This window comes from Aythya ferina (assembly GCF_964211825.1).
Source record: "Aythya ferina genome assembly, chromosome: 9".
Taxonomy (NCBI): Eukaryota; Metazoa; Chordata; class Aves; order Anseriformes; family Anatidae; genus Aythya; species Aythya ferina.
In genome coordinates this window covers 17,443,811-17,457,478 of record NC_140305.1, presented here as the reverse complement: position 1 = coordinate 17,457,478, position 13,668 = coordinate 17,443,811, and the positions used below count along the sequence as shown (strand labels likewise).

The window sequence follows — 13,668 nt, the reverse complement described above, 5'->3', positions numbered from 1 at the left end:
AGGCAGCTTTATGGGGCTTCCTACCACAAAACCCCTTCATGCAGAGGCAAGGCTTTAGGCACAGGTTTATCCCATCTAGCTGAGGAGCTGAGGGTGACTATATAGCTGGGTAAGATGATAGCTGAATGGTTTGCATCTGGGGCTCAGATTCCTTAGGATAGTCACTGTTAGTAGTACCAGTAATAAAATGATTTTAGGATTTTCAGCACAGACATGCAGGAGCACCCTCTTTGCAGTTGAGGATGGGAGCTTGCACTGATTCATGTCCCTTCCTTGTGGTGACAGGCCGCTGTGCCCGCTGCGGGGAGAATGTTGTTGGGGAAGGCACTGGCTGCACGGCCATGGACCAGGTCTTCCACGTGGAGTGCTTCACCTGCATGATGTGCAACAACAAGCTGAGGGGACAGCCTTTCTACGCAGTGGAGAAGAAAGCCTACTGTGAACCCTGCTATATCGTAAGTACCTGTGCTTATTTACCCTTTGGTTTTTAATGTTTAGGCAATGGAAATGTTCATTCTACAACGCTCTTGCATTATAGTTAAAGCCCCAGTTTGCAGGTAAATCTCATGGCAGTACTGTAAGCACCAATTTTCCATGGTCTTCAGAAGAACTCGGATTTCTTCAGCTTCCTAGGTTAACTTCAATTTCTGTTTTTATGAAGCACTGAAATGAAGTGGCCAAAGCAGGGGAAAGAGGTGGTTTTTGTGATTATTTCAGCTCTGTAAGGACTATGCAGCAATTTTTTCCTTTTTTAAGAGGTGGTGTTATTCTCAGAAGCTTTTTGCATTGAGAAACCTGATACCAAAACCCATACAGATGTTGATGCCCACTAAAATGAAAGATGGGACTCAAGATAGCACTAAAATTTCTAAAACTGCCTTTCATGTTGTTTAATATTAATGGAAGTCTCTCCACTAAACTTTTGGATTGGATATTTTTCTGAAGCTTATCTTATTTTAAAATTTCATTTTACGTTTCCAACAAGCTCTTAAATCAAACAATCAACATTTGCTCTGAGGAGCTGCACTTTTTAAGAGGCTCCTATAAAAGACAATTGGAACCAGTTGTACGGTTGCAAATTAAGGGAACATCACCGAACCTGAGGCCTTACCTTACTGTGACCTTAGCATACAATATGTTGGGATAATCCCTATGATTTAGAATGAGAAAAGCACCAGAAACACCAGAACATTACTAAAGCATTCATGGGTCTTCCTGTAAACCTCAAATTCAGAGTCCTTTTTATAAACCCTTGCTTTTTTTGCACGTTGTTAAATTAACCTTATTTTAAACCAAGGCCTAGTTTAAGGTTGGTAACTGTAGCATCCAAGTTCTACCTGTTAACTTTGCAAGAAAAAGGTAAAATTTTGTGAAGGCCAATGTACCTCCGGTATGCTCTATAGCATCTTTTATTTCCATAGATATTTGTTTGGTTTTTTTTTTAGGGGTGGGAAGGTGAGGCTTTTCCAGAATTAGACTGCACTTCTGAAAGCAGAAATTGCTTTTCTTGACATTTCTGGTATTTCAATAATTAAAGAAAGTAATAGGTATTTCTGTAAATGCTACCAATATTCCTTTATTCCTTCTGTTTCTGTGGAGTCTTTGCAGTGGGATTATTGCTGAAATATTAAATATAAAAAGGGAAGATTGTCTTATTTGCAGTGGCAGTGATAGATGGGCCATGGTAATTGACTTTCAAAAACTAAGTGATCTTTTTGATTGAAAAATACACCTCTTAAACATTTCCATTTTTTGTTTGCACTGAAATGATTGTACCATAAAAATAAAAGGTTAATTTTGTGGGAAGTTTGACCACGTGCAAAGCACTGCAGATTTCAGGAAGGTGCTTTCATAATGGGATGGGAGCAACTTCATACAACTGGAGTTAAACATTTCATTCACTTCAGGATGGAAATGACTTCATCTGCTTGCAGATTGATACTTTTCTTCTTTTTTAAATCAAGCACATATTCTTCGCCACTCATCTGCTTTAGTTTGGGAAAACATCTGCATTAGCCACTGTAGTAATGGTTTAAGATTATTTAATCCCATTACTTATACACTTCATTAGCCTGAGTGAATTGTTGGCAAGGGTTCAGTAAACTTCCTACATTGGGAGATAAAAGGATAAAAAAAGGAAAGGAAGAAGGATTCTGTTCCTCATTTTCTTTCAAATTTGTCTTCTATCTATTTAAGGGATAAAGGAATGATAATTGCCTGGTTGCATCTGCATTTGTATGTTCTGCAATACGGCTTTGCAGCTCTGAGTACAGAGGAATGAGTAAATGTTTAATAGCGTTCTCTTATATAATCAGAAGGGGCCTTTAAATGTTCATACAATCCACAAAAAATGGTTATGGACTCAACCCAAAACACTTTGGGATTGATGGATGCTGCTGCACATGAAGGGGAAGGGATTGTCCTGCTGATGGGTAGCTGGGCGGCTGGTACCATGAATGGAAATGGAAAAGCAGGATTTTGGCGATCTGATTCAGCAAAAATAAATAAATAACCCAAGTAAACATTAAACTCAATAGCCTGTGTTGTGGTTTAACCTGGCAGGCAGCTTAGCACCACACAGCTGCTTGCTTGCTCCCCTGAGTTAGGTTGGGGGAGAGAATTAGAAAGTTACGTGTGAGAACTCACGGGTTGAGATGAGAACAGTTTTACTAGGTAAAGGAAAAGCCACACATACAAAGCAAAATTTACTTGCTGCTTCCCATCAGCAGGCAGGTGTTCAGCCACTTCTAGGAGATCAGGATTCACCACCTGTAATAGTTTCTTGGAAAGACAAATGCCATTGCTACAAACATGCCCCTCTTCCTCCTTCTTCCCCCAACTTTTATAGCTGAGCATGACACCACATGGCGCGGGGCATCCCTCTGGTCAGTGTGGGTCCCCTTTCCTGGCTGTGTCCCCTCCCAGCTCCCGGTGCACCCCCAGCCTGCTGACTGGCAGGGTAGCACAAGAAGCAGGAAAGTCCTTGGCTCCGTGTGAGCGCTGCTCTGCAACAACTGAAACATCGCTGTGTTATCAACACTGTTTCATCAAAACTCCAAAACAGCATCATTTGAGCCTCTATGAAGAACGTGAACTCCATCCCAGCCAAAAACCATGACAGCCTGGAAGAAGCAAGTGTAGGGAGTCTGTCTTGTTACCCTTCAGGAAGCTCAGGACTCTGCTGTGTGGAAGGTCAGATCTGCAAGGGGGTCTGTGCTCCTTAGCCCCAAAGGGTTTTGTCATAGAACCGTCTTGATTTTTCAAATGAGGTGTCTGCATTAGGTTCAGTGGGATAACGAGTGGGAACAGTGAGGCCCTGGGTAGGTTTGCAAGTTGCTCTTGCAAATGGAATAGGGGCCCTTAAATTGCTAGGGCATGGTCTGAATGAGTAGATGTGTGATGCAGTCATACTGAAGCTAACGAGAGTTAATCCCCTGCCTAAAATCTAGCCTGCACCTAAGGATTTTGCTGCATTGAAGACTCAAATTTGTTGTGGTGTTTTGTTTTGTTGTTTGTGTTTGTTTTTTTTTGTTTTTTTTTTTTTTGAGCTTTTCCAAGTCCTATTATCAGAAGATAACTCGAACACATGAAGTTCTGTAGGGGAAATCAATGAGACTGAAGATCCCAGACCCAGGTTCCTGTGGGCCTGAATTCCCATGGAAGGTGGAGCCTGCCTGGCTGGCCCAAGGCTTCACAGCTCATCAGTGGCTGCAGCCAGCTCTGGGAACAGTGTTCTCAGCTGGTATCAATCTGAATAATTCAGTGATGCTTATTTACTGGTCTAATTCATGCTGATTTCCACCACACATCCCCACCTCTCTGTGTTCAAAACTCTTGGTCTGTTATGTAGGCCATTAGACCAAGCTGCTGCATTTACGTTAAAGAAGGTCAACTCTAATATTTGCCTAGACCTGGTATACAAATTCATGAATTCTTGTTTTTCATAATTCCCTTGTGTGACTCATACACACAAAAACTTTGTGCAAAAACAAAAATACACTTTTTTTTTTCCAACAATTAGAGTTGGCTAATCTTCTCAGTTTATGTGACTCTTAGTTGTGGTGGAGTAATTAAGATTACTGTGGAGAGTTGTATTTAATTAGTATTTAGTCAATACCAGGCTTAAATAGCCTGCAGAAGTGTTGTATTTTGCTTTTGTTTCTGATTTTATTAGTGACCCAGTTAAGATGAAGTTCCCCAAAAGTCTCTGAATTAACATCCAAGGAATCATTCACCTGTTTGAAAACATTTGCTAACAGAAATGTGAGTACCAGAGTTAATTTTTTCACCAAAAAAAAAAAAATAAATAATCCCCCCCCACACCCAAAAGCCAGTCACTATCACTTCTGTATGAATGCAGTGAGTTCTGCTGCCAATGTTTGCTGGTTTTGCTCTGCATCCAAGGATTCTTTCATTATTAATGTTATTTCTAAAAGAGTACCAGTCTTCTCCATTAAGACACTTCTGCTCAACTAAAAGCAACTGTAAAAAAATAAAGCATTAATAGGAGGCAGATGTCTCCTAGTCCTTACGGCAGGCAAGTAACATCTGAAATATCACGATAGGGTTTCTAGTGTAACCAGCTCATTGCTGTACATGTGAAGAATGCTGTCTGCAATATGTTATCAGTATACTTCCCTCCTGTGTTACAGGGCAAGTTACTGACAAAAAACATTTGGTTTGCTTCCTCTGTAGTTGAAGAGATTTTAGCGCTGGGCTCGGTGCAAAGAAAAGGTTAAGAGTAATATCAGTAGAACTGTTGTTGTAAAAGATTGAAGAGCAAGATGTTAGAGCAGTGCCAGCTGTCTGCTTTCCAAATACAGTATTATTGTAAGGACTGAACACAAGGTTAACCAGACACACCAGTCTGGCAAGACTGATGCTGCTGTTTTGTGAATGGGGTGTTCTCTGATGTCCCAATGACTTTCTCCAGGACATGGAAATTTCCCTCTGTTCTTTATCCCCTTTCCTGGCAGTCCAGTGGCTGATGGTAGGAGATAAACTTTCTGTGGGGCTGAGGGCTGAGAGGTGCTGAGCACCTGCACTTAGTGCAGAAAGCTCTGGCAGATGCTCCTGGCCTCTGAGGGCTTCTCCTGTCGTGCCTAAGTTAATGCAGCCTACTGCAGGGCCCTGAGGGAAGTGCCTGTGGACACCCAGCGATGGAGGTTTCCAGGTGCTGCTGCACTCTACAAGATATGAGAACATAACCTTAAAACCTACCCCAGAGATTGCTTGCCAGGATTTTGCAGGGTGAGGTTTGTCTTTCCATAGTACCGGGAGGGCTTGAAGGAGGAAGAATTGTGCATGACTTCATGCCTTGATCGCCATTTCCCAGCTTAAAATGCAGGATTGTAGCATTCTTTCATCAGTTAAGTTTGTTTTTATTTGTGTGCACACAGACAAAAAAAAAATCAAGGTTTCTACCTCTTCCTAGTTTCAAACTTTCTGGCCTGTTGAGGCTGTAGTGCAGTAGGAGAAGATAGGTCAGGCCATAAGGAGAAGAAATCTGGATATTTCATGAAATGGTACAACTGGAGCCACTGGTGCTGCAGAGCATCCTGCGGAAGCTTAAATTTGTTGATCATTAGGAAATCTCAGTGTTAACTCAATTTGTGCTCATGGAAATCTCTGGTAAAACGATGATCAGCTTTCATGTGTCTGGTATTGCTCGCACAGGAACGTGGCTGTTTGAAACCTGCTCCAGAGAAGGCACCTCCAGCGCATCTAGCTGAACGTGAGGTTGATCCCTGCAGTAAAATTACATCTATTTTTAAAAATAATTCTGCAATTTGTAAGCAGAGATTACAGCACTAATTTAGCAACCATGTAACAATTTAAATTGGACCAGAAAAGAGAAACTATAATTTAAAGATTTTTTTTCATGATACAAGTTTTCTTCTTTTTAAAGTAAAAAGCCCTTTATTCTTGTTTTTGTCAAGCAACGTATTGAATTTGAGAGTAATTTATGGAAAGTGCTGCCAGCATGGTATTGCGAGTGCTCCACAATTTGAATTTAAACTGCTCAATGGGATCATTAAGACTATTATGCCTGCTTTCCAAAGAGTTTGAATTCAAAATGACAACTGGAACAAAAATATAAAATAAACTAAAGAGAAGTCACGCACTCTTTACGTGGTGGAATTTTTCTGCCCTCGAAATATTTCATTGAGATCAATGCTCTTCTTTAGTCTTCTCCTAAGAAAGAAAAAAGCTGGTGTTGCTCGTTTTAGTGCTGAGCTCCTGCCTGAGTCACCGGCAGCAGGGAGCTGAACCTGTGACCCTATAAGCATTGCTGCTGCGGTGCAGCCAGCTCCTGCCTCCTGGGTTTTGTGCCCTCAGTGGAGGAAGCCTGTGGGCATAGCAGACATAAAACGGGCCCAGAGCCTTGGCTTGCTTGCAGGCACATTCTGATCCTATCAATTATTAACTTTGATAATTGTGCTAGTCTAGGCCCAACTGGTGATGTCTCGGGGGGGGGGGGGGGGGGAGGGAGGGGAAATCCTAGGGGGTAAAGATGACTGTCATTCCTCGTAAACTGATTATCACTGTAAATCTGAAAATGAATAAATCCATAACTTTACCAGCTCTTTCTGTTAGTTTCAACTCAACTCGTTTGATATATTTAAAAAAGCACAGGTGGAAGCTGAGGGAGGGGAGTGGGGCATAGGCTCAGTACTGCTGCTTTGGTAAATGGTCTTTTGCAATCAGAGCATAAAATAGGGGAGGACAGGGTGCTGTTACAGAAGTTACACCTGGAGCTTTCAGGAGTTCAAGACTAGGAGGTTAAAAAAAAAAAGCCTGAGAGAATGTCAGTGAGGCAGCTTCTATCAAAACTGGGGCAGATGCTGATCTTAGCTGACCCATGTGAAGCGTGAATCTTTTTTTTTTTTTTTTTTTTTTTCCATTGGGCTATTAGCTGTTACAAGAGTTGGGTCATGCTTCTTGTTTTGTCTCTAATCAGAAGGAAAAGGTTCCTTTTTGAGGGAGAAGGCAGAGTTTTTTTCGTAACCTCCTTTCTAAACCAGAATTATAAAGGAAGGGGAGAAAGCATACCTTGAGGTGATGAGGTATGCTGTATAGCAGCTCCTCGGAGGGGCATATCAAAGAGGACAGGGTCAATTCATCTCACTGCCCAGCAAGGACAGCACAAGGAAGTCTATGAACTGAGGCTGTAAAAGAAAAATCTCCTAGTAATCTTGGAAGATATTGAAGCATCAGCCCTAAAAAGAATTGCAGTGGGCTCACCTTGGTGGAGAATTCTCTGAGCTAGACCTGACACCTGTCTGCTGAGGGTGGCTTAGAGACAATAACATTATTCTTTTCTCAGCACAGCAGGATCTGCTTGGCTAACCATTCTGAATCACTGGATGGGATTAAAGGTGTTGTGCACCCTATTTTCAACCTACTGTTGCTGTTTCCCTTCATGTTGTTGACTGTTGCAAATGCAGCTGAGTGACATTGAAACAGATAGCGAGAGGATCAGGCCCCACCTTGGTATAATTGACTTTCCAGAAAGTTGGGTGGAGTGTTGCTTAAGAGAGAGCCCAGCTGTGGACTGCAGAGCTAAACAGCGTGATGGTACCAGTGTTATAATGGGGATACTTCTGGAAAAGTCATCACAGTGCTGGATAGCATCTTAAGAGGTAGAGCGATGTTGTAAGATTGGCCATGAAGCAGGACTGATTAACTAGGTGGGAGATGTCTTGGTGGGCCAAAATGTTGCTATGGATGGATTATATCCCACTCCTCTCCGTGGTTTATCTTCATGAATATGTCCTTTATCAAGTGAAGGCTCCTCCTTTACACTGGGGTTTGCTTGGGGCGTCTGTGATTTCTTAGTAGAATTCAGATTTTTTCCTCCTGTGTGTACTGGCATCTCCAGAATCTTCAGTTGTCTTCCTGTCTCTGCCTTGAGCTCTTCTAATTAGGGACGTTTATCATATTTGATTATGTAAAGAAAGCATTGCTTTGACATGTGTAATCTAGAAAAATTATACCATGGGAACTTTGTGGAGGGAGTTCTTAGCATATCTGAATGAAGATGACATTGTGAAGGACCAGCTGCTGCCACTCAGTGAATTTCTCACCTCACAGGGTGAACTCCACTGACTAATTGTGTATTCTTAGGAAGATAATAGTCTCCCTTTCTGTAGAGCCATTATGGCTCCTGGCTATACATCTGCTTACGGATCATACTGCAGCAGTGGGGACAGTGAATTCATTTAGCAATGACTTCAAGCTGTGTGTTGAGATCTCACTTTAGAAGGTAGTCCAACTCTTGCATATGCCTTCTAGAGCTAGCAGAAACAGCTTATAAGTCAAGAAGAAAGTCTTGCGCACAGCATTAGTAGGAGAATCTTCATTTGCAATCAAGTATAGGTGAATATTAGATGTCAGTCCTGCAGCATTCACCTCTGCTTTACTTTCAGCTGTAATTTTCTGCCTTCTCAGCATGTTCTTTGCTGCTTTTATCCTTTTTGCTACCTGAGTAGCATCTAGAGATCCGTCTCTAATAAACTACCCTTATGATGAGCCAGTGGATGACAGGCAGTGGCCTCCACCTCAATACAAACCTCCTGGTAAACAGCAGCAGGTAGGTGGAAAGGGCGGTGGCACTGTCAGCTTATTGCAAGCAGACAGCTGTCCCCAAGAAGATTAAATGCAGCTTGTTTAGAAAGGGCATGAATATTGCTGGAAGCCTTCAAGGACAGGCGGTGCAGGCATTTCTAAAGAATGGTTTAGATCTAGTTGATCTAGGTATGGGTAGATCCAGGAGTCATCTAGCTCTGGTTCCTCCACTTCTGAGCTCAAGCAACTTGTCCAGGACCACAGGCACAGCCTGCAGTGTGCAGCGTGGGCCTTCCATGTCCCAACACGCTGCCTAGCTGCAGTTAAGCCTGCAGAGATATTCAAGTGAAGGGGTTATCTTTCTTTTCTTCCCCTCCTCAAACCACTGCACTCTGGGGACTTGGGCAATGGTATAAGGTGAATGTGAAGAGCAGCTGGAAGCTGAGTGAGGGCTCTCAAAAAACCCAGGAGGGTGGGAGGTACCGTGACAGTATTCCCTTCTGTGAGTTTTACTGCTTGCTTATAATCCCATGTAGTTTATTTGTCCCTTCAAACCACTGAAGGCAGTTATTTTGAAGGGCTGTGGTTTGTTTGGAATAGGTCCTGTAATTTAGGTGTGCATTTCCATCAGATCCATGTATTACTGAATTTGCTCTGTCCTGCTCAACACAGTAATGTCAAAATGCCAGTGTCCACAGATAAGTCAGAATTAGCACAAGAAAACAGAGGGTTAATACAGTTAGCAAACCTTTTGGTTATTTTGCACCGTTGCTCTTATGCTTGTGGAGCTGCTGGTAAAGCGCAGGCCTTGCAGCCAGGCTGTGATAGCTGCCAGTAATAGAGCTGACTCTGTCCTGGGCTGTGTGTGGATTTAGCAGGTATGATTTACCCATAGCAGCCTTTCGGAAAACAGAAAGCCTTGTCTCGCTCACTCTTATTCAAGATGTCCTCTCACTTTGGTCCAGACAGCAATTTGCAAGCCCGACTGCCAGGGAGGCGAGCGGGCGTTTGCAGCTTGCCACTTCAACCCGTCTCCGTGGTGAAGCCACACTCCGAGGAATTTGCTCTGGCAGAAGCTCAGTCTGCGAGTCGATCCTCCCTCTAGCGTCCTGCCTCTGTTTCTTCACTCCAGGACATCAGCTTGCCTGCGTGCAATGTTTGTTTGCAGTAGAGGAAACTGTTTAACTTGCCATCGCGCACACTCACAAACCCCAGTGGGCTCGGTAGATTTCTGGTTAGAAAAACAAATTCATGCCAGTTTAGGGAAAGCACAACAAGCAGGAATGATGACAGGAGAGAAAGTTTATTGATTCTAAGAGTATCATGAGTGTTTGGTGCTTATAGAGGGTAAAAGCAAATTGCAAGTGTTTTCTCTCACAGCTGCACTGATTACAAAGGTGTGGGCCAAGTACAATATTAACAGAAAAGGTAAATCATTCGCTGGGGTATTTTGGGCAGAAGGAAGACCAGATTATAGCTGGAATCTGGTACTGCTCAGCTTTTGCATTCAATGGGGACAAGAGATGACTGTGCTGGTTGGTGGCAGCTCTCACAGCAGCACAGCACACGTTGGTTAATGCAGCCAACGATCCCCATGGTCCATGTGTCTGCACCCATCATTTGGGGACCGTTTGTTCATCATTTGGGAGCCATCCGTGTGTGTCAGGGCGACAGTGGCACTGGTGGGCATATCAGCAAGCCTGCTGTGCTGCGGGGAGCTGGCAAGGCCCCTGGATGGCTTAAAATGTGTGATGAGATCTGCACAGTGTTGCCCCTGCTTTCCCTGCCTGTTGTTTCCTGACAAATATTTGACACAGAAGCACCACATGGGTTTTTCACAGCAACCTGATGCTGTAACCCTCTGAGCAGCTTCACTGCCCAGCTCTCTGAGACAGTGCATTAAGTGCAGGGACTTGGAAACTGGTGACAAATGTTATGCACCATGCCCAGCTCATCCAAGGCCTCCCTGTCATCAAAAACTGAGCTTTGTGACGTGTTCTTGTTCTGTAGAACAGGACCCTTCAGTAACATGCTTGTTTTTAGAACAGCAATCAAGTATAAAGCAGGAATTTGACAGGCTTCTTCAGGCACTATAGGAATGGACTGCTGCAAATGCTGGGGACTGCAAAAGATCTTTGTATTGTGTTGATTGTTTTGGTTTTCATTTTCTTGCTGCAGTTAATCTGCTAACATTTGATAGTCCAATGCTGTTGCTCATTGTATTTACATCCGTGCTTCTGGACTCTAATACTGCTTCATGGCACTTAGTTTGTTGTACAACTCTGACGTTACCTGGTGCTCTCCATACAGGTCCTTTTCAAACTACTCCAAAATTCTGAACAAGTAATGGTTACGGTGCCCAAAACTGAAAAGCTGCTACTGACCTGGGTAGTTTCCCATACTTGTGAAGGGAAATACAGCAAGTGGGGGAAAAAAAAATAACATCTGGAAGTTAATTTACATTTCAACACTGATTATTATCAGGAATTGAGATTTTAAGTATGAATATTCCATTAGCTCTTGACAATGTAGTTTTTTGTTTAAGGACATGTTTGAACCAATACACCATCTTGGCACTCCACCAACAGAGGTATCTGTGTAAATGCAATCTGTGCATAAGCCAGACAACACTTTTAAAAATTTATTTAATATTTCCTACAGCAAGCCATCTGTGACTGGTCATATTTTAGGAAGCAAGCGAACATCATAGCAACGTTCCTCCCTCTATTTGAGTAACTTTTAGACTTTTTAAATTAAATGTGCTGCCAAATATTTATGTTCTGTTGTGAAAAGAAAAATATTTGTTTGACATCTTAGTCTCCCTGGCAATTTGCAGTTGGTTGCTCTTCTTTGGAGCCACTCTTCTTTTTTTTTTTCCCTTGTGGGTAGAGTAGGGTAAAAGAAGGATGCACATCAGGTTTGGACATCCCTGAGGTTGTCTTCTGGGCTCACTCCTCAGCATTTGGTAAGGCTTTAGTACGTGGTGTGGCTTTGTGGAGAGTTAAAGAGGGGTTGAGCCCTGGGTCCTTGCATGGAGGCTGTGGTGTGGGATGGGTGGGTTGGGGGCCAGGCTGTGCCCCTGGTGGGTGTAGAGGGCAGTGGAAGAGCCACCGTGGTATTGCTGCCAGCAGCAAAAGGCTCCGGATTTCCTAGGAAAGCCAAACGGGTGGGAGGTGTTTTGCAGCACACCTCCCACAGGCACTGCAGCCATCACCAAGGCAACCGAGTTGCCAGAATTGAGGGAAAAACCAGTGATGGCCTAAGTCACGGCTGGCAAATACTGCCGAGTCTAAACCACCCTGATGGGACTGAGCCCTGCTCTAAGTAATACGTGCCTTGCTTTGGCTGAGGATTTTCACAGGAGGCTTTTATTTTATCCTGTTCCACAGATTTACGGCTGGTGTAAATTTAATCGCCTACGGTAGTGAAACGCATTTGCTCAAGGGCTCGGAAATCAGTGTGATCCTTTTATTGCACAAAGGTGTTAGCTAAAATACCTGAGGTAGTCCTCAAACAGTTAATTCCATTTTGGAAAGGCTGAAATGCGCTGAAGGGTCCCTAGTGGCATAGCACTGATTTCTGCTCAGTACTCGTTTGGAACGGTCCATATAACTGACCTGTGCTTACCACCCGGGGACTGCTGCAACCCGCAGAAGTCCAGGTGAACTGCCAGCACGTAACCTGTCTACGTGTCTGTCGCTTCTAGGATCAAAGCCATACGTAGAATAATACATGTATTCTTCCTTATATGCTGAAAAGAGGTTCTTGCAGCACAGAGGAGGAAGAGAAAGCTGTCTAGATTTGTTCTTTTACCTCTGACAGGTTTACTCTCACTGTGGCATGGCAATAAGATTAAAGTTTTATAGTAATATTACCTCCATCCAGACCAGGGAAAAAAAGCAGAATTTCTCTTCTCTGCCACTTGGATTTTGATCTCTTTTATAGAGCTGCTGCATCTGTTAATAAAATCCTTAATTCATTCTGAACATTTTATTGTCACTTCAGATAAAAGTTTAATCAGATAGAATTATTGCCCTTCTAATATTCCCTTAACCTTTGCGTTTTAGACTTGCACCGTATCAGTTAAATTTTAAAATCACTTTTTTATGGACTTGAATGCCCCATCTCTGTTTTAGAGGGTACTTCTGCACAGAAATGCCATAGTCTATCTTAAGGTCATGTGAAAACTTAAAAGGCTCTAATGTGAGCTCTGCTCGCTTTCTGCTGAAGTGTCTTGCATGCCCTATTAATTACTTTAATGGTGACATGCTGGTTTAAGGGAGTTCTTTATTAATACCACTAAATCTTCTTTTATTGTTGTTTAAACACTTTTTCTTTCCTTTATGTAGATGTATTTAATCCTTTCTGTCTTTAAAATGAATGAGCGCATAACTCCACATGAAGTGTTTGACACTTCCATTTTGCATTCTCAGGAGGGGGCAGAGGAGCATTGCACTCCCTTGCCTGCAGCATCCGCATCCCGGCAGAGATGGAGAAGTGCACATCTGTATTTGTGTCCATGATCATATGTTAGATTGTTGTGATGGAAACGACTTATAAAATCTGATTTGCATTTCTGAAAGTAATATGCAGTGAATTTGCTTCTGCCCTTCCAGGATGTTGAAATCCTCGAGGTCTGTGTGGCTTGCTTGTTGAGAAGTGTAGAAGCCCAAGTTCAAGAGAAGATTTGATTGTTTGAGCCATTTCCTAGCAAAGAGAAGAACACAGCAATTTGCTTTTCTCAGTCAAAACTCTAACTAGTATTATGCTGGTAGTTCATTTTAAGTTTAAAACCATACAGCATTCACTATACCAGTTAAAGTAGCTTAGCCCTTCTACCAAACTAGTCATCTGACAAAGCCCTGGCATCCATGTCTGCAATTCTGTTCTCTCTCCTGCAAAATCAAAACATTTTGCCCTGTATTAGCTGTGGATTTTCTTGGTCTGGGGAAGGGAAACAAGGTATGAGAAAGCAGTTATCTTTGGGACTCGGAGAAGCATTTCTTCAAAGCACATCAGTGACTGAAGAACTTGCTGCTTTTTGGTCTCCTAACTTGCTCTTGACAAGGAGACTTGAACTCTTGGCAACTAAGTCATCTG

At 42.8% G+C, this 13,668-nt stretch overlaps 1 protein-coding gene across 28 annotated transcripts in view; it reads left to right on the top strand.

Annotated features, from left to right (window-relative positions):
• Nucleotides 1-13,668, top strand: part of LPP (LIM domain containing preferred translocation partner in lipoma) — a 381,557-nt gene that overhangs the window by 321,610 nt on the left and 46,279 nt on the right. For 26 of the 28 annotated variants that reach the window (XM_084529025.1, XM_084529005.1, XM_084529011.1 and 23 more), the window contains one exon: nucleotides 286-455. In XM_084529025.1, the coding sequence (XP_084385151.1) occupies nucleotides 286-455 (170 nt within the window). Of the gene's footprint in view, nucleotides 1-285; nucleotides 456-9,533; nucleotides 10,624-13,001; nucleotides 13,278-13,668 lie in introns of those variants that run through there. The other 2 variants (XM_084529018.1, XM_084529019.1) reach the window with 2 other exon arrangements.